This window comes from Epinephelus moara, chromosome 4, assembly GCF_006386435.1.
Source record: "Epinephelus moara isolate mb chromosome 4, YSFRI_EMoa_1.0, whole genome shotgun sequence".
Classification (NCBI taxonomy): Eukaryota; Metazoa; Chordata; class Actinopteri; order Perciformes; family Serranidae; genus Epinephelus; species Epinephelus moara.
The window spans coordinates 13,181,520-13,206,497 of NC_065509.1; the positions used below are offsets into that span (position 1 = coordinate 13,181,520).

The 24,978-nt window shown below is 39.7% G+C and overlaps 2 protein-coding genes across 2 annotated transcripts; one reads left to right on the forward strand and one right to left on the reverse strand.

Moving 5' to 3' along the window:
• Nucleotides 1–4,612: 4,612 nt before the first annotated feature.
• On the reverse strand, nt 4,613–12,394 carry cab39l1 (calcium binding protein 39, like 1). Its single transcript, XM_050042165.1, has 9 exons — nt 12,040–12,394; nt 11,345–11,493; nt 11,088–11,252; nt 10,776–10,894; nt 9,833–10,001; nt 9,688–9,747; nt 9,540–9,605; nt 8,878–9,021; nt 4,613–8,695 (listed from the first exon to the last, which is right to left on the reverse strand). The coding sequence occupies exons 2-9, from the start codon at nt 11,459–11,461 to the stop codon at nt 8,504–8,506; spliced, it is 1,032 nt and encodes a 343-aa protein (XP_049898122.1). The 5' UTR covers nt 11,462–11,493; nt 12,040–12,394; the 3' UTR covers nt 4,613–8,503.
• A 1,399-nt stretch (nt 12,395–13,793) lies between these two features.
• On the forward strand, nt 13,794–23,003 carry phf6 (PHD finger protein 6). Its single transcript, XM_050043222.1, has 11 exons — nt 13,794–13,955; nt 16,245–16,407; nt 16,937–17,038; nt 18,450–18,583; nt 18,693–18,739; nt 19,113–19,273; nt 19,370–19,513; nt 19,638–19,742; nt 19,835–19,968; nt 21,474–21,594; nt 22,168–23,003. The coding sequence occupies exons 2-10, from the start codon at nt 16,276–16,278 to the stop codon at nt 21,592–21,594; spliced, it is 1,080 nt and encodes a 359-aa protein (XP_049899179.1). The 5' UTR covers nt 13,794–13,955; nt 16,245–16,275; the 3' UTR covers nt 22,168–23,003.
• The last annotated feature ends 1,975 nt before the right edge of the window (nt 23,004–24,978 follow it).

Here is a 24,978-nt window from a genome sequence, read left to right on the forward strand (position 1 = left end):
AAAATATAATTCTATTAAAACTCTTGAATATAATCTATAATCTAAACATGCTATACTTTTCACTTCATATTTCATGTTTGTAGTTTGTACGAAATCCCAGGTTTCACAGGCTGTCTTGGATAAAAACACTGATTTGCTGTGTGTCCGTGCAAAGCACACACGTGGGGAGAGTTTACACTTAAAAGCTCGACTTCAAAAATACGAGCAAAAAAGTTGCAATACTTTTTTTTTCTATGAGCTACTATCTCAAAGTGAAGTGTAGTGTATATAATTGAGCTGTGATGAGTTTATAAATGTGGTCGCAGCGCTCTGTGTGCAGCTTTAACAAAGTGGCGCCAACAGCGTCTTGTGATGTGGTGATGAGCGCGTCAATTAAAAAATGATCTCAATCACGTCCGCGTTTATTCCGTTACGTAACTGATACAAACAGCAGCTGGTAAACAGTGGGTGGCTGGATTTGTAACTCTAGACGGATTATTAAAATAAGAGTCTGGGTGAGCTCAGTGTGCTGGTGCACCTAACAAAGACACGAGGAAACCAGCTTTTGGTAAACAGAAGTTATTGTGACTCCGGAAGAACAAAACATAAAGTTTGAGCTTCCAAGTAAAGTTTAAAAAAAGACATAATATATATAAAGATGAGCGCACAAGACGAGTTAAACATGCCTTTCTTCTAATTAGCGGATCAGCAGTCCGATTACGATGCATCATTAATTGTTTTTCAGATTTAAAGTTTTTTAAACTACAACAAAAACTTCTGCTGACCACGTGCGTGTATGTGAGCTGAAATCAAGAGGAAAAGCAGCACCCAGCCTACCTTTGCTTTGTGTTGAGCTTTATTCTACTGACTGAATCTACTATTGCCACACATCCTGCAGAAAACTCCCAATATTGCTACGTACCTTACCCGCAGATGTTGCACCCTCTGCAGCCCTCTTTGCCACTCTCTTTGCACAAACAAAAAGTTCTGTCATGCATGAAATTGTGAGAGCATCTTTTATGTTGTTTTTCTCTTTGTGGGGGTGGGGAGAGGAGCGCAGGCGACGCACTCTTTGCGGATGTCGTCCTTAAATCCTCGCAGACGTGCAGTTCTTCGGTTTTTACGCACCAAATGTGGACTTTTCTTCTGGTGCGGCATCCCCGGGAAACTTTTTTCCTGCAAACTCACAGTTTGCAAGAAGTAGCGCGGGTAATTTTTATGAACCCATCTCGCTCATCCATTCAGCGCCTTGCTGGTCAAAGGAACCCAGGAGGCTTGTGACCTGTAACCCCTGTAAACCCTGCCCCCACATAGTCTTCTGCTGTCTGCAAGCGCACGTCCCTCCACCATCCCGCCTCATGTGCAAATATAACAAATATCACGCAATAACTGTTTTTTGCAACAGTTAACTCCACTGAGATCCTCACCATGTCAGATGGGAGCTGCAGTCTTTCCAAAGCATGGTGGCACTTCCTCCACTGTGGGAACGCGCTGCAGCGTTGCCTTACTTGCCTCCTTCCCCGATTGAACTTTAACCTACTTTCCCATACTGCATTTTCTCTGCCTCCTATAGGCTGTGACTGCTGTAGTTTAAAGGAAAGAAAATAAATTGCAGCTGCCCACTTTGACTTATTCTTTCACCCACTATGTTTGATCTCATGGAGCCTGCCAGTGATAGCGGCGGAGGGTTAATTATGGTCAGTAATATTTTAAGCTTATTTGCAGAGAAACTGGGGTGAGTTCATGGATGGAGGATCATTTTGTATTATGAATTTAATGTTACATTAAAAAGCTGGTCTGGTGGAGAGATAATGACTTTTTTGGGGGGGTTGTTTCTCATAAGTTAGCAAGAATTATCATTGACCTCCTCACAGACAATAGGCTGGCAGCCTATTGAGCAGGCCTCATGTTGGAAACCTCCTGGTAGGATGGAATGTGTCCCAGTGTTTTGAACTGGGCTTACTACTGGGAGGAGGGGTTATTTTTTAGCTATATTCATTTGCATCACTGGGTAAATACGTTTGACAAAATGTATATAGAAGAATGTATACAAGTTAAGCAAATATACTTCCACTCATTGTTAACACCACAGATCACATAACATCTGAGTCTTCTTCAATCACAAAAAAGAACACTATACTTACTGGCTGACTGTGGAGCTTTACAAACAGATTATTGAATCCTCAACATCTTGCAGCCAAACTACAGGCCATAGCAGGGCTGAGACTAACAATGATTTTAATCATTGATTTATCTTTCGACTAGTGTTTGATTCATTGTGCAAGTCTATAAAAAGTTTTAACATCTGAGAAAAAATGCCCACTAGAAGTTCCCTGGGCCCAACAGTGACATCTTCAAATATTTAGGTAATGCCTACCATACACTAGAAGACTTTGAAATGACCAAAGCCTGACACCCTCTCACATCAAAAGAAAATCTGAGTTTTGATTTTGCAAAGACTGGGGATCTTACAGGGTCACTATTTGCAAGACTATAACTAGATTCCTTTGCTCCTGGTGGAAAATATTACCATAAACTCCCTTTAAGAAATGTGACAAATATGTCGACAGTATTCTTGTCAACTCAGCATCAATATAATCCATACAAATAAACCGTTTTTGGACTTTGTTGCTACAACTTGCCACCAGTCTCTGTTGGTGAGCTGTGCTACTTTAGTTGGAGGAGACAGTGGGAATGAGAGGAGGACAGTTTCACTAAAATAAGTGCTTGTTGGTGGATCACTCACACAGCAAATTAGACTTCTCTTCACTCTACAACTCCGCACAGTCTCCTCCATGTTCCCTGTCTACCTGGTTTGCTGCTTCTTGTTTGGTGCTGGAGAGAGAACAGATATTCTTCACTGTTTGTATGAGCCAAGGCTTAAAACTTCCAATTATATTGAACATGTCTAATTTTGTAAGAACGGCGAGATGCAATAAAGACTAACTTGAGACAGCTTGGACTGAATTTTATGACACTAAATGATCGAGATCACAGGAACTGACATTGGAAATTTGTCTGCAACAATGAAACTGCATGAAAAATGTTCATTAAGGGGACCTTTAAGTGTAGGCTATTTTGCCGGATATACTGTTTCCAAGGGTCAAGAATGACCTTCCATGCTTAAAATTATTCAAATTTCAAGCATAAAACACACAGAAAGTCTATGAATAACCATCTTATGTTCATCATTTTTGCTTAATAAATGACTTAAATGATAAATTGATAAATTTTTATCCTCATTTTAGCCAAAGGCTTAAGAAGTTTGCATAACTCACACATATCGCTATACTTCAACAGCTGTAGGATGATATGCAGGAGACTTTAGTCAGTGTTACCGGGGGTCGGAGGGAAACCCATTTTCAAAATTCATACATGTTATTCCTTATGGTCTAAGACGGTTCAGTAACATTAGTTAACCTGAACAACTCTGCCCCAGATTCAAGTATAAAGTCTGGAGCTGCTCCACAGACAATGAAAGGCGAAGGATGTTCTCGATGACACTGAGAGCAGCCAGGGGAGTGTTCTGAGTACATGGGTACATTTTCTGTTTCAGAACTGGGAACACTACAACAGAATAAAAGCTAATTTGGGCATAAAGAAGACAACAAACATTCTGTGGGTCCACAAAATCAGGCTCCCATCCATTGTTTATGAAGCAGCTCCAGACTTTGTACTTGATGACATCACAAGTTTGAGACTTCTTTTCTGGTTTCTGGCTTTGAGACAAAGTAGCTCATGTTCACAAATATTGATTGTACTCTACTTTGCCAGAGAATTAACATATTGGAATTTGTAATTTAGCTTGTGTTTCCATTTAAAGATTTAGTTGATTGTGTCTGAGGTGAAACTGAACAAAAATCAGTGGAGACAGGTACAGCACGTCTGTTTGAATAACAGAACAAATTGTTTCCTCAGAAACTTAGCCCGTTTTATCAGCTCACGCCAAACTGTTAACCAAAGTTGAGCTCTCTCAGATCAACTGTCAGATGTGATAAATGTACATATTTGTGTAAATAAACTTAAGAATTGAACTCCCAGGCTACTGAAATGTACTGCTTACTTCTCAGAGGCCCTGTACAGACACATGCACTTTCACTCTGCTGATTAGACTTGGGCGTAGGTGGATGTTTGGTGGAGCTACGCTGGTGATTATGCAAGGTCATCGAACTTCATGTACCAATTAGAATGATTAAAGATGTTGTCCTGACCGAACACCTGCAACATAATCACACACCCATATCATTATTGCAGTAATATTGTGGGGCTGACAATTGAATATTTGATCAAAATATGAGGTTTTTGATAAATAATCATCAGTAATGTGATAAAATGACTAAGCTGGTAAATAGTAGAACGGCTAGAAGAGTCTGATAAGTTCAGAAAATTACATCCGATACTGTAATGCAGCCTGTAAAACCAGGAAAAGACAGCACTTAGGATATTTCGATATCCAAAATCTAAGATGATATCTAGTGTCATATCACAATGTTCATATAATATCAATATATTGCCCAGTCCTGGGTCTAATCAAGTACATTAAGTGGGTGAACCTGACTGCGTAGGGGGATCTTAGCTGCTGCCCATGAAAAGTAGTACATGTGTCCACTAAAGCACTGAAGCCACAGAAAGATAAATTGCCATAAAGTTTTATTTTCATGAATGCTTTCACACTTTTATCCTTTATAAAGTTATGTACACATAATTCGCTCCCATGGTAAATAAAGAAAATATCCAGAGTGTGGAAAGAGAAGGGGAAAAAAGAAGGCAACAGAGTAAAAAAAGTAAAGCACAACAAATATTGAGAGAGAGAAAAAAATCTAATCATGAAATGTATAATATTGATCTTAAGGAATTTGTGTAGATGTCTACATAATATCGCCAGTGATTTATATACTCATAATTAGAGGTAGGGTTATAGAGACACAAAATGCTTTGTTTGTCCAACTAATACAATTGGGCCAAATGTTGCCGACAGCTCCCCCTGATGGTGAGACTGTGTACAGCATGTCCTTCTCAGAGTGCACGTCATGACTAGACTCAATTCTCAAGAAAGTTCAGACACCAAGTTCAACAATATTCTGGATTATTTCTTTTTGAAATGTTTGTTTTTGAACAGTCTCGGACATTATGAAAGCCGTTAATGCAGCAGTTTGCCAGCAGGCTGTAAGTTTGTTTGTGCTCATGGATATATAATATTAATGACTTGTGTTAAGCCAAATGCATAAATAAAGTTTTGAAAAATTGTTTCACATGAAATAAATAATCACAGAGGAGTTGAAAAGTTGATCACTGTCGAATTTTTTTTGAAGAAACTTAAACGCACTTTCAGACAAACTTTCTTTCATAAACTGGTGACATGACGGTGCACTGTGTGCAGGACTTCAGTCTATTTGTGCATAATGTACCACATTCACAGCAGAGTTCCCAAATCAAATTATGGATCCGTACAGGTCTTTATGACTACCTGGTGCAGTGTACCAAATAGTGATTTGTTTAAAAAGCTAAGTAACCACAACTGAAAAACTGAGTGTAGTCTATTGATCCCTATTAAAATATATTTTTACACTCACAGAATCACATGAGAGCATAATGCAGTCGGTGATACACTTCACTAGATGTGGCTCTCACAAAGTAACTAGTAATGGGACTTGAAATGTACACTTTTACCCTTTTCATGTTGACTTTGGTTTAAAAAGGTCTGAAATTTTACATAATCATTACAATCCATTAAATGTCTTTAAATAAGGCAACTTTCATTACAAGGTGCCACACTGCAATTCATTATGAATTAACGTGTGTCTGGCACCACCCGATGAAATATTTAAGTTTAAAAATCTAGTTTTCCATCGAGAAAACCAGGTCGCAGTCCCTGTTCAAGTTTGAACATATACATCAAGTTTAGGCATGCATACAAACCACTGTTGTGTGTTTTAAACTGTCAAATAAAATATATCTCGTCTAGGAAGGAAAGGAAAGAGAACACAGCATTTGCAAACTCAAATCCCATGAGGTATATACTAGAAGACTGTGCGCACAGACAACATACTCTTGAAATCCCCAATGCGCCATTTTCATGACAATGGCAGAAGTAAGGCAATCATTTTAACATAAGTCTTTGTAAGGAGTAAAACAAATCAGTGATGCACGCGAGGAACGCAGTAAATTCAGTGCTTGTCATCCAGAACACACTCATTCCTGTTTTCAAAGTGCACGTGGTTATTTGACAATGTGTTGACATCTGATAAGACGTGCTGTCTGATGCATCACAGGCATGCTACAGTGTTTTCTATTAAAATGTATCATCAAAAAAAGAAACATGACATTTAAGGTCCTGCATGTTAAAAACTAGCGCATGTCTGCCACCCTCCTTTCTTATTGTATCTGTGGTGTCAAAGTAACCAACTGCATGGATGAGAGTTATTGGTTACGTGAGATTAAAGGGATAGTCCAGATTTTTTAAAGTGGGGTTGCATGATTATAGAAAGTCAGTGTATTACCTACAGTAGATGGTAGTGAGCGTGGGCCTAGTTTTGGAGAAGCTGGCAGGAATACAGACATGGAAGCTAAATGTACTGCAGTGGACGAGGGAAACAACAAAATGGATTTTATCCACCTAAAAAAAAATCAAAGTATTTAGAATATAATTGCATACTATTAGACAGCCCTTCCGATCGGGAACTGAAGCCGTTATATCCATCTATAGTCTCTTCAAAGCCACCAGACTCCACTGACAAAATCTGTAATTTTACCCTGCAGAACACAGGAGTTGCTCGTCTACTGCCTCGATCTGTTCATTAGTTTATGTTATTGTGTGACTTTGGTGAACCTGATCCGACTCTTTTAAAGACATTAGTCACACAATAAGACTAACTAACTAACTGATTGTGGCAGAGGTAGACCAGCAGCTCCTTTGCTCTGCGAGATAAAATTACTGTTTTCGTCAACAGAGTCTGGTGGCTTTGAAGAGAGCATCGATAACAGCTTCCGTTCCCTGTTGGAAAGGGCTGCCTGTCAGTAAGGTAGAGTGATGAAAATATTCTAAATATAGCATACACTTAAACTGATATTGATTTTTTTAGGTGGTTAGAACACACTGCCCCCCCCCCCCCCACCCCGACTGTGGATAAGTACCTCATACAACCTCACTTCAAAAAATTGGAACTATCCCTTTGCGCTGATCTAGTATCCCGTCAAATAAATGTCCATTACCTACAGTCTGCCCAATTCTCAATTCCAGTGTAGCAGTTATTCAAAATGTGTCAAATGAAAGCGAAATGAGGGAACCTATTCTGGAGAAAGCAATCCGTTCATAAAAGCTAGTATGAAGTCTCTGCAGCATGTCGACTCATTTTAAATAACACACACCATGCTCTCATTTGAGTATGATAGATTTACAGGGTAACATACTTATGATGCATCTTCATACACAACACCTCCTTGTAAACTGCAATATTATTTCTTGTGTTACGCAGTGCTTATGCTGTAAAAGAGAAATGCCTGAGGTGGCATACATCAAGTAGTTTAACACCCCATGAATTAAATGTTATTATTTTTAAATGAATCGTGTCTATCTGTGCTCTGTATGTGTGGATGAGATAGAGTGCTCCCAGTGAGATCAATTGGTATATCCTGGCTGTCCATGTGAGCGTTGGATGGATAGCTGGTACCCTGCAGCATTATCTGATGCCTTGTTTCTATTTCAGTCATGTAAGCCTCGCTGAGCGCAGCCTAAAAATCACAGCACAATTAATTGATTCCTCTACGGTTTTGATTTCCTCTTCCTGTGCCAGCTAATGCATTGTCGAGTACAGCACTGCAGGATCATTTTCTGACCTCTGTAACCTCACACATGCAACCAGAGGCCAAATAACTACACATTAAATCACCAAAAAGTACTTTGTGCTGACCTGGCCAGCATGATCCACGTCACCCTGCCATAGCTGTATTTCTAAAGAGTCTCTGTGTAACACAACAGCATACACTAAGGCAATAAACCAAACCTATGCAATTAGTTCATGTTAATGTCTTAATGTTCAGAGAGAAGGGTTACTGTGTGTTTTAAACTGTTTACCATGAAGATACATTAGAAAAATAATATATTTACTTCTCCGCCGCTTCTCAATCTCTAAAATATAGACACTTTTCTGAGAAAGACTTTCAAGAACATGTGTTGGTTCTAAATGGGGCGACGTTTTTGTCATTCTACGGTCTCTGCCAGCAACAATGTGTGTGGAAGGGCAACAGTTTAAGGTCCAACGTTACATGAACGGACTAAATGCATTTCATTACCACTAAAGAAGAAGCACTATGGTTTAAATAACAGTTCTTGGCCCACTCAGGTTGCTGGATGGAAATCACCTCCACATCCACACTAAAAAAAACTGAAAGTGAAGGAAGTAATCTTTTTCTATATTTTGTAGTTAATATTAATTCTTAATGAAGCACGTCTTTTAGACTCTCTCTGCAGCTCCAGCCACCACCTGTACATCTACCACCTGATGGAGCAGTCCTCCCCGCCGCTTTAAGCTTCCTCTGGAGCTGCGGGCCGCTTCAGGTCCCGGATCTGTTTAATCAGATAGTTCTTCTCGTCACAGAACTGCTCATCCTCCGATCTGTCGGTCTGGAAGTGGCTCAGGAACTCCACGAGTTTGGTCTGGTTCTTCAGCAGGATGTCCAGCACAGGCTGAGTCTTGTTGGGGTTTGCAACAAAAACCTTTCAAGAGGAGAGAGAGTTGATGTGAATGGACGATTTGAGTTTCATTCTAACATGAAATTAAAACTGAAAAATTTTACAGAGTAGTGGCGGCTGCATTTTTCTCTCTGTAACATTTCACAGTACAATTAGATTTTAAACAGGAAGTTGTTGCACTGATGATAGATGTTTTATGAGCACACCTTGAACACATGGAACGCTTCAAACTGGATGTTTCGGCTGTTGTCTCTGAGTAAGTTCATCATCAGCTTCAAGTTCTCAGCCCGACTGATGTACTTTGTCATGACAGTGAAGTTGTGTCTGTCCAGGAGAAGTTCCCCAAGCAGCTGAAAAGAAAATTTAAGTAATTTAAGACCTTGTTAAGTTTAAGTGGAAATAGACATGTTTATTGCTTGACTTATCATTCTGAAGTGAACATTGATTGCACAGTGCCATGGCTATAAAATAATGAAATCATCAGCATTCAGAATGGTTCCCTATAAGCCTCACTTTCACTGTGCAATTCTGTCCGCCACTGGGTACGATCTCCTGTGAAAATGATGGCTTGAATTACGGCACAAAGGAAGTGCATCAACCATTGCACAATTAAAGCGGGAAGAGGACAGTGCTTTTGTTTTCCCCATTAGCTAGTGGTAGCTATCTGCAGTTAACAGAGTATCAGTGTAAGTTCTTTGCAGTTAATAACACTTTGAAACGCTGGGGGGAAAAGTTGAAAAGTGGTCTGTTTCCACTTTAAATGCACAATCAACTGAAGTAAGTGAAAAGGTCAGTTACACTTGAATCTGTAACTCAAATACAAGTTTGACAGTGATTTTGTTTTTTGACAGAGCAGTGGAGCATCTACCTTCAAAGACTGTCGTTTGGTGACGTAGTTCTCAGAATGCAGCAGCTTCTCATATTCTGTAAACACCTGGGAGACATTTCACAAGCACGTTAGGCACAGCGTGAGCATTCTTTTGATTAAAGATCAAAATCCACACTGGAAAGCTCACCCTGTCATAATTGTTCTCCAGGAAATCTGCACACATAATCTTGTGTCTTGTGAGGAGATCCTGAGCGGGAGCAGAGGACACCGAGTTAGTAAATAAAAATTGTTAGTATGTAGGTGATGGAAACAGAAAAAAGTGGGCAGTGTACCTTGAATGAGGCAAAAGCATCTGAGGCAATGTCAAAGGTTGAGAGCTCAACATAACGGAAGAAGCAGTAGAATTCTTCAGAGAAGAGCACCGTCCGTGCCAAAGGCTCGTGACGCAGGCACTCTCTCAGCATCATTCCACAGTTCAGAGCCACTTCGGCACTCTCATATCTGTGCAGGTTAATACACGTCAGGCCCATGTCATGTCATTTGCATTATCAGAATTCAATATAGGCCAGCTATAAAACCAACACTGTAGATGTAACACAAACAACAAACAGGAAATAAAGTCACTTAAAGGAAAATCCACCATAAACACCTTTAACACTGTAAATGGGAACTAAATATGTATTTGTACTGGCATTACACTTCTATGCCTTCTTATCAATGGAGAGGTATTTTTGCTGTGCCTGAGGATATCTGATGACAAAATCTAGACGATCACCATGCAGCTAAAAGGGAACCTATCAGTTGAAGACTCATCTTACACATCAGTGTTAACTGTCAGGTTTTGATATCCATGTCTGACAATCAAACTGGGTGGTACTGATTAGAGACATAACAGTCAGCACAGATTCACTAACAGTAGCCTCAGTCGACCATAAGACACGTTGCTCTCCTAATAGGCAGGATGACTCAGGTTTTTTTTTTTTTTAGAGCTATAAAACCAGCACGCTACTATCACTCGCTTCATCAACATGTGTTACCCGCAGCTGAATGCAACAAGTTCCTGCTCGTTCCTCCGGGAGTTGTTGAAACACATACTGGGTAATGTAGAAAATCACATGAGACATGTTGAGGTAAAAAGTACCTAAATTAATTTTTGTCAGAGTATAAGATGATCTCAGGTTGGACTTGCCTTTAATATGTAACTGTACACATAAAGCATTGTTATCAAACATGTGTCAAATACCAAGTTCCTGTAGCCTGAAAAGATGAACTTACCCTTTCAGAAGCATGAATAGGATCTGTTGTTGCGTAGAGATGTATTCCACCGTGGGTGTACGGGTGCCAATCTGACGTCTCACAATATTGCTGAACAAATGAACCACATCCTTCTTCCCCTGTAAAATAAAAAAGCACTCAGAGAGATGAACTGGGTGCTGATGATATGCAAAGACATTTTTTGCTTCAGGCATAGATGCTCAAATCAGGCATACAGTTGGTGTGTCGCTGATCATTTGGTGTCTGCACAAAGGGATCAATACTTTTTCCACATACATAAAGTCATTGCAAAAATAAGTGCATGTTCCCCACCTCAAAATCAATCCTCTGCAGGTTTGCAATGAGAGCAATGAGCAGGTTGGTGTTGTACAGCTCTTGTGCAAGCTGAGCTACTGCTTCACTTTGAGGCTCCTTGTCACCTGTTCCACTGAGTACCTCCTTCAGTGAAGCCAGGTTTTTGGACACCTCTTCTGCAACCTTAATCATGGAGAAACAGTTAATTACTAAGACTATCAGCTGGTGTTAAGTATAAGAGACATATTTCAAATATGAGACAGTCCACTGCTGACCTTTTCACACTTTTTGCTGTCCCCAGGATCCATCTTTTCCAAGTATGCCACATTCTCCTTCAAACTCCTCACTATGTCAGCTGGACTTTTCTGAGACTTCCCAAAAGGAAAAGGCATGACTGAAGACTGGTGATCCAAGCCCCAAAACTCTGATGAAATAAAACACTGTTTCAAATAACTGACGTGCAATTAAAGCAATTCAACTTCCTGTACCTCTCTGCATCAGGAAATGGCCGAAAGGCTCTCACCTGCAGAAAGCTACGACACAGCTAACTTATCCTGTCTGACTGAAAGTCGACACTCAAAAGTTTAACTGTTGAGTTACAGTGTTAAAGACCATGACAGCACACACAGCTAGCTAACACTGCTAACGATACATTAGTTTTCAAAGATACTGCGGGTACATTTAGCGCTGAAGCAACACTGTTCCCTTTGATGGTTACTCTCTCCAAGTTAACTCTAGCTCCATCAAATAAAACACGAACTTTCTAACCTAAAACGAGGACATAGCGGGGAACAAGACGGCAACAATGTCAACGTTACAGCACTGGTGAGCAGCAATGTTGAGCTAGCTGGTGACCTAGTTAGCTGTAGCAAGAAACAGGCAAACTAGCGTCAGGACGTGGACAGGGAGTACCGTGAAAAACACACATAACACACTGCTGAAATATTCAGTACATGCTGTCAAGACTCACCGACTGAGCTGTAGTTTTGAAGCTGAAGGAGGCTCGGTGGCTAAAGGTTAGCTAGCAGGCTAGCAAGTTGTCCCCACTTTCCTTTTTCCACTGTAACGCTACTTTGAAACGTCTGTAACGTTATCTGAGATCTGTGGCTGTAGCTGTCTAACGTGTAGTAACTGTAGCTACAAGTTGCTCAAACAGATGACCTTCATAGCTGTTATATTTCATCTAAATCTCCCTACTCGTGACCGTCTGTCACCTAACTTGCTAGCTGCCTAGTTGTAGAAAGAGAGTTGCAGGGCTGGCCTGTCTAACAACTTCATTTCCCTGTTCTCTTCTGTTGAAACTCTCGTCCTCTCCTCATCCCGGGGACACTGGGCGGGTATGTTTTGCTTTACAAAATGACTGCCACTGATGTCAGCCAATCACTGTGAGCCAAGCTAAAATGTAGCCACGCCCTCTCCGCTGTAGGTGCGCGTGTTTCAAGGCTCGCAAATTTCATGTGGGCGGACATATAAGAGAATACATGGGAAGACACTTTGCCGGACTGTCCCGTAACAGTAATCAAGCGCACCTACCCTCTCGGCAAAAGATAAAGCACAGAAATGTCGCTCAGTTGAGACAGCCCCTCTCATGTCATATGTGTCGGCCTATGTTATTTAACTTTTATAAACAATCGTAAAATTAATACCATTTATATATATCAAGAGCTGAGGATTTATGGGGAAAACACTGGGTATTATTTTTTCTTATATTTAAAAATAATTTGAATAAATACATGGGATGATAGATAGATAGATAGATAGATAGATAGATGATTTGCTGACCCATGATCCAAACTCCACACTGACAGGCAGTGTGGGTTGAAATCATTCCCCAGCATTCTCAAACATACAGTACACCAATCCAGATGTTGAAAAAAATGTGGAAAGCATCAGAGGGTTTGTGCTCACTATCACATTATGCATCCAACTGTGGTCATCGTATAACAACTGCTATCCCTGACATTCTGGATCTATTGTTGACTCGTCTGATAAAAAGCAACTTTTCTTAAATAATCTATTTTTATTGGTTTTGATGAATCTTCCTACAGCTGATTCAAATCATATTTTTCTGGTGGAGTTCAAATTGTTGTTGCCAATGGTGTCAACTCAAGCCCTAAGTAAAGGTTTCCCTGAGGTCTCAATCTTATGTCCTATCTGATTCCACATAATAACTACCATAATAACATAATATATTTATTTAATATTTATTTCTACAATTTAGAACTCCAATGACAAGTTTGACACTGTCGCATGTGAAGTCCATGGGTGATTATAATCTGTTAAGGGCCAAAACTTTGCTGTGGGCCCCTATTGACCACAACACAGAGAATACTATAATGAAGCTTAATCATACACCTCATTAGGAAAACTTTTCAAAATGCATATTCACTAAAGAGCACAATAAAAACTTCAAAATGAGGGCGTACAGATTAGGTATTACCTAAGCAAGTACTTAACACTTAAAATACTTGTGTTTATGTGACAAATAGACCTTAAATTTGCTGCAACATTTTTTTCTTTAATTCAAATGTGACATAATTTCTTCTAAATCTGCGTGAAACACGTCCCGCCCTAATATCTGCCTTTGGGGTATTGATACTTCAAAATTAGTCATTTCCACGAGGTAGTTTTTGTAAAGCACTTTTGTTTCCTGCATACTCTGACCTGTATCTTTTCACGGTTGAAACTTTGCAACATACGTTTGTCGGTAAGACTCTTATTTTGAAAGCATAAACCCGGAAATCCCGCAGCCCTGAGCGTAGCAGCTAGCTTGATGCTAGTGCGAAAAGCTCACGATCACTTCTGAAGGACGGAAAGAAACAGCCACTGCTCAGAACACTTTCCCATCTTTTCCCCTGTCTCAGCGCGATAAGATAATATTACCAGGTAAGATGTGAGCCGTGTATCAGCGGCTGGGTGATAGCCGCTGTGTTTCATGGCCTATTGTCGTTTCAGGCCGTATTGCTGGCGTACAAGCCGAGCTGCTCTCTTTTCTCGGGGATACATCACGTATGGCGCTCTTTACTTCGAAACGGTTTGCGAAGACCCGCGCCTGTCATGATAATTTCCCACATTTAAAGGGAAATAATCGCAGTTTTTCGGCTTCCTGCTGAAATAAAATGTCGAAGTGTCATATTTTCCTACCAGCGACCTTTATTTCCCTGCATGAAAAGGCCTTGGGGGAGATTTCGGGGCGTTGAGATGTTCTTAGTTGAAATTTGTTTTCAGTTATCGGCAGTTTGCTGGAGACAGAGACACACACCCCCTTTAATTCAAAACTTTGTCGGAGAAATTTGAGGCACTTTTTATGTTTCACTTGTTCTCGTCACAGATTGACCACAACGTCGCCATGTAGCACAGGATTGTGACATGAGAGGGTTTCAGTGAAGAGCAGAGGGTGAAATAAAGGATATTTGTGTTATTTACATGGGTAGTATTGTGTGTGTGTGCACGCTGGCTCCGCTGCTGTAGCCGCCGCAGTGAGATCCTGGCCCTGCTATCATGGCTGTAATGGCTCTATCAAGGCGTCGCAGCACGCTGCTATTGTGATTTTAAAAAACACCCATTTTCGTTTGTGGACTATTAAGGATTAAATAGATCTTTTACTACTCATATTTAACACATTTATGGCGCCTGGGGCTAATTGTGGACCCCATCAAAAAGGCCATCTCTGCAAATGACAGCACACAATTATAGGTTTGATCCACTCCTCTACTTCACAGAATACAATGATGGATTTACAACCAATCTTTAACGAGTTTTAAGTAAATATTGATTAATACACAACACAAAGGTTTCATTAAAAACGATGCAGTAACAATCCTCAAATCACCCCAGCTCCTAGTAATGTGTAGCCCATGTCTTTCTTTACTGCTTATCACAACAGGAATTATAGTCTAAAATGCCATATTTCCACTGATTAATATTTCTTTGGAGAATGTGATGGCTGCAGATGAGATGTGGTAGGATACTGGAGCAGACTGTGTATGCAAAATGGAAAACATGTTGCATCATTTGCAGAAAAACTACTCATAGGGGGTTTGTGTGTAATTAAAGGTAGCCCCTATGTGTAATAATAGTAGATTAACCTGGATCCATCACATCTGGTGTTCCAGGTTCAGAGTCCTGCTCATGATATCCCTGTTCCTGTTTCCTGTTCAGTGTGATTTACACCAGAAATTACTTGGAGGTTGCTAATTTGCCAGCCTGTGTTGTGCCGATATTGTCTGCCACCTTTAATAACCAAACATAAATAGCATCATGGGTTACCCTCCTGAAACATAAGCAGGAGCTCACAAAATTATTGCCACGTGATAGCAGGTTTAGCACATACTTGTTCTGATGATTTTAGTGTTCACACAGCAGGCCTTGAGAAACTCTCCATAGCACAGTAGATCAAAATGAACTAGAATCAGAAGTTGACAGGTTGCAGTCCTGCCACAAATGTGTGGGCCCCATGTGCAATCCACCAGAGGCTTCGCCGATCAGCACTGTCAGAGTGTTTGTAGGACGCAGGGCTTTTCCTCTGTGACTCTCGTTGCTCTGTTTTGGAGTTGCATTTGTTGTTGAGTCAAAGTTTTTCTTCCAGCTGTTTCTTTGGAAAAGCATCTTAATGGCTCCCCTCCAAAGTGTTTTATTCACTATTTCACAATACTCACATTTAGCTGGTGAGAGAACTTGTTTCCAGGGTACAGTTTACTCTATAATAACTGAATCCTTAAGAGATGGACGGCTATGCAGATTTACAAATATTTATCCATAGTTATGAGCACATTAATTAGGAATCAATTGAAAACTTTATTATCACTTATTTATTACCTTATTACTCAAATGCTGGGGCATCATTTTCATCATTTACTTTTTAACTGCATTGCCAAGGGCATCACCTACATGTTGTATGCATTTGAAAATCTTACAGCATCCAGTGTGAATCAGATAAGCTGATATTATGAGATATATGGCAAATGCACCAGTGTGTATGAAAGCCATTATACTGATATTGTAGAGGACATGGCAGTGCTGGATGATTATGTTAATCGGTCAATTGTTTTTATCACTGCTTTGATAATGTCTGTTTAAAAGGATCTACCAGTCTGTTAATACAGTTATGTTCTCATCTTAACATGTTTGTGGTGCTTTATTATTTTCTGTTTTGTCTTTTGTTTTTTTAATTAGAGACTCGGTTAAACAGAAAAAGCCTTTGGTCATGTCAGGACAGAGGAAAGGAGCTGCATCGCGGCTGCTCAAATGTGCCTTCTGCAGAACCAACCGGGACAAGGAGTGTGGGCAGCTGCTAGTGTCTGACAGCCAGAAGGTGGCAGCCCACCATAAGTGCATGGTGAGGAGAGCACACTGTTCTCAACCGTTTCATGTCTGTGATCCCTCAAGACAAAGTCATGCTCACTTGCACACTTGTGTGCAGAGTAGTGAGTAATTTAGCCGAAAAACTGTGGATTTTGTTTTTTATTTTGTTTCATTTGTGTGTAAGGGGAAGCCTACACAAATAAATGCATTTCATTAAGCAAAAAAAGAGATAAACTCCAACTAAATTAGTATAAATAGTCTTGAAAGGCTCAGATTTGTCTTGTGTCCCCTGTGTGATCCTGACCTCCAGGTTGAGAAAACACTGCTCTACAGCCTCTGACATACCATTCAGAAAATCTGGCAAAACAAGAAATGGCAAATGCAGGATTTTCTGATCAGTGTATGACTGTCTATCTACTGCTAGCCCTCAGTAGTGTAGAAAATGGTGCATTGGCAGTAGTCTAGAGAAATAAAAATGCAGATATTCTACATATCATTATAAGCATCACATGAAAAGACCGCACAACCCAATTTACACTTCTCCTTATAAATGTCCTGTGCAGCTTTTCTCCTCTGCCCTGGTCACATCTCACTCAGACAGCGACAACATCGGAGGATTTTCCATTGAGGATGTGAAAAAGGAGATCAAGAGGGGAAATAAATTGGTAAGTACACGCTGTCCTTCTCAGTGAACCATTAATGACAGAGGAGTGGAGAAGAGTGTTATAGGGCCACAAGGTTGAGCGTTTGGACTGTGTTCCTACAATATTTTCTCATGTGGGAAATAAGAAGTGTATTAACATTTAAATGCATATTACTTGTTGGGGTTAACAGTTCTGAACAGCACCACACATCCAAACACAGTGATGATGATGGTGCATTCATTTGGTACTTTAATTGTGGATACTTGTGTCCTTCTTGTAAAGCCTCCTCTATCTCTGCCAGAGGGTGGTGTGTTTATTCTAATTTTGTGTAATCATGCTGTGTAGGGGTTAATGTATACCAGGCATGTCCAAAGTCCGGCCCAGGGGCCAATCGTGGCTCGTGGATTGATTTCAAACGGCCTGCTGCTCATTGTAGAAAATAAACTATAGGCCACCTGCCACACTTCTTGTTTAATTGCAGAAGATCCCTTTGCCTCATCCCGATACCTCTCATGTTTTATCTCACAGTTTAATGGGGAATATGAGCTTTATCCACCTAATAAAAGAGTCTCCATGCAACGATCTAGCTGTTCTAACACTATCAATTTGTACATGTATGTCAGATACTGAATGATAATAGGATGAACTACAGCTGTCTGTAAGACTGTGCTGCACTTGAATGTAATTTGATTTTTCCATGTGCAATTTAATCTAATTAGCAGTATTTCTAATTTAATTTGTAGAACATGGTGTAATGTAATATCAGTTTTTAACATATATTTTTTATTAACTTTTGTTTTACAATGGTTTTGGCATTAACTCATGCCACGATATTATATATAACTATTCTGTAAAAGATTATGCATATATTCACAGGCACAGGGTTTATTTATACTCACATCTTTAAGCATTATTTTTTACTGTAATTAGGCTTATATGTTTGTTTTGACTTTTATCCCATTTTCAATTCAGTTCATTTCAATAGAACTTTATCCCGAATGAAATTCTTGAAGCATGAACATTTGTTAGATGAGAACAAATGATAAATAATTATGTATATATGGGTAATGTGTCTTTGCATACATTTAAAAATGATTTAATCTTATTTACAGCCTGGTAATAATTAGCTTTCTCTGCTGTTTGTTTGTTTGTTTTTTTGATAATCTTGTGTGCTTCCATGCTCTTTCTTTATAATATTGCATATAGCCTATCAGACATTTGTGTACGTCAGGGCCTCATGTTCTTTGGAGAGAAATCTTTATCATTAATTATTTAGCCCCACATCATAAAATCACATTTCAGGTTACTTATTGACAAACCATATTACTAGTTGTCAGCTATTTTGATGTACTAATGAGTATCAAAGGCCATGGAAATGCTTGTGCGAGGCTGTTCTTCTTAATGATGTAGCTCTCTTTCTTTCTCCCGTCAGATGTGTTCTTCATGTCACCGGCCGGGCGCAACGATCGGCTGTGATGTAAAGACATGCCGAAGGACGTATCACTATTACTGCGCTTTGAAGGACAAAGCCCAGATCAAAGAGAATCCTTCACAAGGGATTTACCTGTGAGCCACTTTGTGTTTGGACTCTTTTGTACATTCATCTACAATTAATAAAGACATTTTCATTCATGTTAGATTGAATTAAAACACATTGTTTTCCTCTTGAACACAGTGTTTACTGTCGCAAACACCGGGATGCATCTGCGGATGGCATTCAAGGTGAAGTATGCTTGAACATCTGTTATATCACTAGGCTGCATGGATGATTGGATTTACAGCTGGGTACCTGTTTTCCCTTTCAATTGGGAAGCAGTGTTTGCGTAAGCAACACAAATCCAAACATTTCGACCCCATGAAATTGAGTTGATTGTAATGATCATTGTACATCAAATTCTATTACAACCATAAAAAATGCTCTTAGAGGAATCTCCCCAGTTATGTTTTGTGCTTGACATTTAGTGTGATCTAATTCTTGATGGGATTTTTGTCTCTGAAATGCCATAAAACCGCACACATGCTGGCTTCTTAGCCTGTATTTATCTTTTATGAACAGAAACGTTTCGCCTAATCATAAATGTTTGTTCATCATTAGATGAAGAGGGGGCTGTGGCCAATGATTCAGACGCATCGCCTCCTCAAAGTAGGGGCAGAGGAAAGTTTGAGAAGGGGAGAGCCAAGGCTGGATCTCGTGGCCAATCGGAAGACTCCCGCTCCACCTCCTCACAGGCTGCAGACGAGGAGAGTTCCTCCCATGTAAGGCAACATGTCTGTTCATGAATGCAATCTTTTAAATGTACTTTAATGATCTGTCCGCTGTATGTGGCCTGAGTGTTGTTCTGTGTGTTCTAGCGGGACAGGTCACCTCTTCGGACTAGCCCGGGAGATGGCGGCCAGCGCTGTGGCTTCTGTCATGCTGGTGAGGAAGAGAATGAAACGAGGGGCATGCTTCATACTGATAACTCCAAAAAAGTGGCGGCACACTACAAGTGCATGGTAAGACTGTTGTGTGTGAGTGCAACATGTTGCAGAACATTTTATGATGTAAATATTTTATGATGTAAATATTTTTATTTACTTAATTGTATTTAATCTCTCTGTAAACTGTGATCCCCTCCAGCTTTTTTCATCGGGGACGGTGCAGCTGACCACTACATCGCGGGCTGAGTTTGGAAACTTTGATGTGAAAACAGTCATCCAGGAAATCAAGAGGGGGAAAAGAATGGTGGGAAGTTTGTCTAACTCTAGTTTTAAAAACCGTTGAGAGATTTTAAAAACCAAATATCATTTTTGACTTTAAAAAAAATGTTTTTCTAGAAATGCACGCTGTGCACTCAGTTGGGTGCTACCATTGGGTGTGAAATCAAGGCGTGTGTGAAGACCTACCACTATCACTGCGGCCTGCAGGACAAAGCCAAGTACATCGAAAACATGGCGCGTGGCATCTACAAGTGAGCTCCTCCACAGATAAACATATTTTCAGTTCCAAATACAGTGCTTCAGCCTCACAACCACATTTACACAACATCACTTGACTTGAGTCCTTTTTGGTCTTAATTCCATTTAATACAGTACAAATACGATATACTTAATGTTCAAACTGATAAATTTAATGGGTTTTTGTAAATTTATACTCTCTCTAAATTTGATGCCTGCAACATTTTCCAAATATGTTGGGACAGGGGCAACATAAGACCAGGAAAGTTCTGGAAAGCCCAAAAAACATCTGGAACATTCCACAGGTAAACAGGTTAACTGGTAACAAATTAAAGTCTCATGACTATATCAATAATGTCATCAGAAGATTCAAAGAATCTGGAGAAATCTCTGCATGTAAGGGGCAAGACTGAAGACAAATATTGAATGACTGTGACCTTTGACCCCTCAGGCTGCACTGCATTAAAAACCAACATGATTGTATAAAGGATATTACTACATGGGCTCAGGAACACTTTGGAAAACTACAGTCAGTAAACACAGCTCATTGTTGCATCTACAGATGCAAGTTCAGACTCTACCATGCAAAGTGAAAGCCAAATATCAACAACATCCAGAAATGCCACCGTCCTCACTAGGCCCAAGCTCATCTGAGATGGACTGACACAAAGTCGCAAAGTGTGTTGTTGTCTGATGAGTCCACATTTAAAATTGTTTTTGGAAATCATGGACATCGAGTCTTTCCGAGAGGAAAAGGACCATTCAGACTGTAACCAGAACAAAGTTCAAAAGCCAGCATCTATGATGTTGTGGGGGAGTGTTGGTGCTGATGGCATTGGTGACTGGCACATCTGTGAAAGCACCATGAATGCTGAAAGGTACATACAGGTTTTGGAGCAACGTATGTTACCCTGCCATTGTTTATTCCAGCAAGACACATTCTGCACGTTACAACAGCGTGGTTTCACAGTAAAAGTGAGTGGGTACTATACTGGCCTGACCTGACCCCTATTGAAAATGTGCAGCGTGTTATGAGGCACAAAATACGACAAAGGAGACCTGGGACTGTTGGGCAACTGAAGTCATACATCAGGCAAGAATGGGAAAGAATTTCACTTTTAAAACTTCAACAATTAGTGTCCTCAGTTCCCGAATGCTTACTGAGTGTGGTTAAAAAGAAAAAGGTGATGTAACACAGTGAAAACATGCTCCTGTCCCAACGTTTTTGGAACATGTTGAAGGCATCAATATGAAACTGAGTGTTTATTTACCAAAAAAGAACAGTTACATTTATCAGTTTGAATATTAAATATCTTGTCTTTTTCCTGTATTCTGTTGAATATAAGTCAAAAAGAATTTGAAAATCATTGCATTCTATCTTAATTTATATTTCACACAGTGTCCCAACCTTTTTTGGAATCAGGCTTATAATAATTGCTTGTCTATTGCTGTATTGAGTCACTTACAAGCTCTCGTGTGTGTGTGTGTGTGTGTGTGTGTGTGTGTGTGTGTGTTTAAGACTATATTGTAAGAACCACAGTGGCAACGAGGAGAGGGATGAAGAAGATGAGGAACGAGAGAATCGCAGCAGACAGAGGGCAGCAAACAACCACGGAGGAACACAAGTGAATGGCAACTAGGTATGTTGTTCGCGGTTGTTGCACACAAAAACTATTTGAAAACAGACAAAATATTCACATTTACTGTTAATCATGAGTGTTAAGATTTTTCTTATAGCAGTAGTGGAACTGATTCAGAGTCCTGCTCTCTTAGTCACTGTTCTAGGTTGGACAAGCTTGACAAAAAGAAACATCGGCTCTGTTTAGCCGGGTGCCACAGATAGTTTTTTAGGCGTCACTCAGTCAGTGTAGCTTCAAGAAGCCAATAGCTAGCTATCAAACATTTTGCTAACATTAGCTAACTTAAAATTTGACTGTATTCAGTGTGATGTTACTGTGAAGATTTTTACAGTCCCCCAGTCACATCTGTTGACCATCTTCAAAATTTGGTTTTCTTTTCAACACAACGAGCCTTGCACATAGCATATCTAAGAATAACAGGAAAGGGGAAGGTTGACTGAGGTTCTGCCGGGTACCAACTCTGCTCAGCTGTTACTGAAGCACTCAACAAAAAGAAGTGGGACTTAGAAAAGGCTGATTGCAACAAAATGAGCTTTAAAGATTCCTGTCATTTCACTGATGCCGTTCTTACAGGTCGGCCTGATGGATGTGACGTGGGGGTGAACACAAAAGAGCTCAACAAGGAGGGAGAGATATTTTTTATAATGAATCTTAGCCTACTCACACAGTCGTGGTCCACAAGCTCCCACGAGTCCTTCACACGGTTTCTTCCAGTCGATGGACATGTTGTCCCGATGTGCCCCAGATGTCTTCTTCATGTGAAACCCTGTTTTGAGTTGACTGGCCGAGCTTTTCACAGACTGGTGGTACTCTGCGGAGCATTGGACCGCTGCATGATCAAGAAAAGCCATGGCTAATCTCTCCCCAAGAGTCAGTTATGGGCTCAGTTTCAAATACATCTATTATTTCCGTGAATAAGAGCTGATGGACTGATCTTCTGATTGTCACTCACTGCCCATGTCCCCCACAGATTACATGACACACACACACTTGCTGATATGGATACATTCTTGCTCTTCCTTCGCTTCTAAAAGACTCACTTTTAAGATGGGTCTGTTTGTTACTAGTCTCTCTATCAAGTTGTGAAGTTTGATTACCTTGTTTCTGTACTCATGTCTTAAGAATACTCTTTTCATGTTAGCCTTTCTTTCTTGATATGTAATATTTTGCTACTGTATTATCATGAGTCATTTTGAATATCTGGATTTCAGACAGTCGCAATTACAAGTTTTGCCAGCATGTACTTTGATTCTCCCACTGTTCAAGGTGGCATTTTTTTATTTAGCTACTAAAGGGCAATGTAGAGCTCTTTGGACGAGTTGGCTTTACTTTGTTTGATGTACTGTTACTTGTATCTCTACAAATGTATCCATGAATGATTGGAATAGAAAATATTTTATTTTACACATTTACTGAGTGAATTGAGTGTTTCATTTGAGAGTGTGTCCTATAGGGTGCTGTAAACACAGAGCAGTGGGGTGAAGATTTCTGGAGGGTTTGAGGAGTGAGGAATGTCACACTAGCTGCAGTGTCATGAAGTCAGACCTTTGTATTCACCTCACAGCCTAACATGCTCCAATCTGGGGCATTTCTAAGTACTTTATATGGATGAGTTTGAGCATTTAGATATATAGATTTCCTCTTATCTTATGCACTTAAGCAAGTCATCAGCAGGTCCACACTGTAATGATAATCTTATAGTAAAGCCTGGATGTTGATGTTGTTTATGCCAGAAGTCAAATAATGACTGTCAGCCGTAACATTTATGGTAATACCTTAGCTGAACAAGTAAGATTTTGAGGGTATGACAAATGTGATAAACCTGCAGATTTATAAGTTATATTGACAACAACAATGACATGTCTTGAAATATAAAAGGAAAAAATATATAGATTTCACATTATTGTTATGCCTGGTGATAGCCGTGGCAGGAGGAATTATGTTTTTGGGTGGTCTCTGCCTTCATATAAACATATGGACATCTGTCCGTCTATCTAATGCATCAGTCTTATTCTCATAAATGTAATACTTCAAGAACAACTTAAGGGAATTTCTTCAAATTTGGCACAAACATTCACTTGGACTCAGCGATAAACTAACTGGATTTTGTTGGTTAAAGGTCAAGATCACTGACCTTGCAACTGTCTCATTCTGATGACTGCAACATCTCAAGAACACCTTGAGGGAATTTTATCAAATTCTGAATTTTGGACAAACGCTCATTTGGACTCAACGATGAACTGATTAAAATTTAGTGGTTGAAGGTCAAAGGTCAAGGTCAGTGTGACCTTGCATCCATCTCATTCTGGTGAATGTGACATGTCAAGAAGGCCTTGACAGATTTTTCTCAAACATGGCACACATGTCCACTTGGCCTTAAGAGTAAAGTGATAAAAATTTGGTGGTTGAAGGTCAAAGGTCAAGGTCACTGTGACCTCACAAAACATGTTTTGGGTTATAACTAAAGAATTTATATGCTAACAATGACAACATTTCACGTAAATGTCGAATAGGTTTTAATGATAAAGACATGATATCATAATGTGACATCATAATGTTCTGCAAAAAAACTTTTCTGGCCATAACTCAACGTCATAACTCAGGAACAGATGTGAAGACATTCAATCAAATACTTAATTGACGTGTGTGTGTGTTAAACATCCATGTTTTCACAGATATGGATGTAAACTGTGAGTGGAATTTGACTGATTCATGGAGGCCTACAACCACAAGGTGGAAATTCTAATTTTACACTATTTTATGGCTCAGTTTTAATGTGTTAAGCTCTGTCCCTATTCCACGTACTGACTGATAAAACTTCAAGAAATGTATGTACTGTTTTTTAATTAGGGGAAATGATGCAACATGTAAAATTTGTCAGTAAAATTGTGACTTAAGAGTGCCACAGCCAAAAATGAAAGCAAAAATGTATTTTGAAAGACTTCAACACTACAATTACTTTTAATGTTTTGCAGCTGTGAGTCGTTGCCATCTGTCTTGCATTGTGGGATACCTACATACATCAAGAGTGCACTCAAAAATCAAACATCACTTAGATTGCATAGACTTTTAGAGTATAAATCTTGTCAGTTAAAGTGTGAACACACTACAGAGTCAAAACCTTCTTAGAGTTAGTGTGTAGTATGGGAAATAGCTCAGGACTGATGAATCTCTCCTTCAGCTAGTGTTGGAAATAAACTGTATCCTTTATACAGTATATCCTGAACAATAGAACAACTGTTATCTGTGTAATACTGGCAGTTGCACTACTCAGATACATTAAAAAAAAAAATCCAGCTTAGTTTTCCGGTTAATAACGGTAAATATGTGATTGCCATCTAATGGAAAAGGAGTCTTTAGTGAATAACATTAAGTGAGGTACAA

What these genes read in the sequence shown, in the direction of transcription:
- cab39l1 (XM_050042165.1), bottom strand. Translation starts at nt 11,461, where the DNA reads ATGCCTTTTCCTTTTGGGAAGTCTCAGAAAAGTCCAGCTGACATAGTG. An exon ending in TGGAGAACAATTATGACAGG is followed by an intron (nt 9,606 to 9,687) that starts GTGAGCTTTCCA and finishes AATGTCTCCCAG; the next exon opens with GTGTTTACAGAATATGAGAA. An exon ending in CCAAACGACAGTCTTTGAAG is followed by an intron (nt 9,022 to 9,539) that starts GTAGATGCTCCA and finishes TTTTCTTTTCAG; the next exon opens with CTGCTTGGGGAACTTCTCCT.
- phf6 (XM_050043222.1), top strand. Translation starts at nt 16,276, where the DNA reads ATGTCAGGACAGAGGAAAGGAGCTGCATCGCGGCTGCTCAAATGTGCC. An exon ending in TCAAGAGGGGAAATAAATTG is followed by an intron (nt 17,039 to 18,449) that starts GTAAGTACACGC and finishes TTCTCCCGTCAG; the next exon opens with ATGTGTTCTTCATGTCACCG. An exon ending in CGGCACACTACAAGTGCATG is followed by an intron (nt 19,514 to 19,637) that starts GTAAGACTGTTG and finishes GATCCCCTCCAG; the next exon opens with CTTTTTTCATCGGGGACGGT.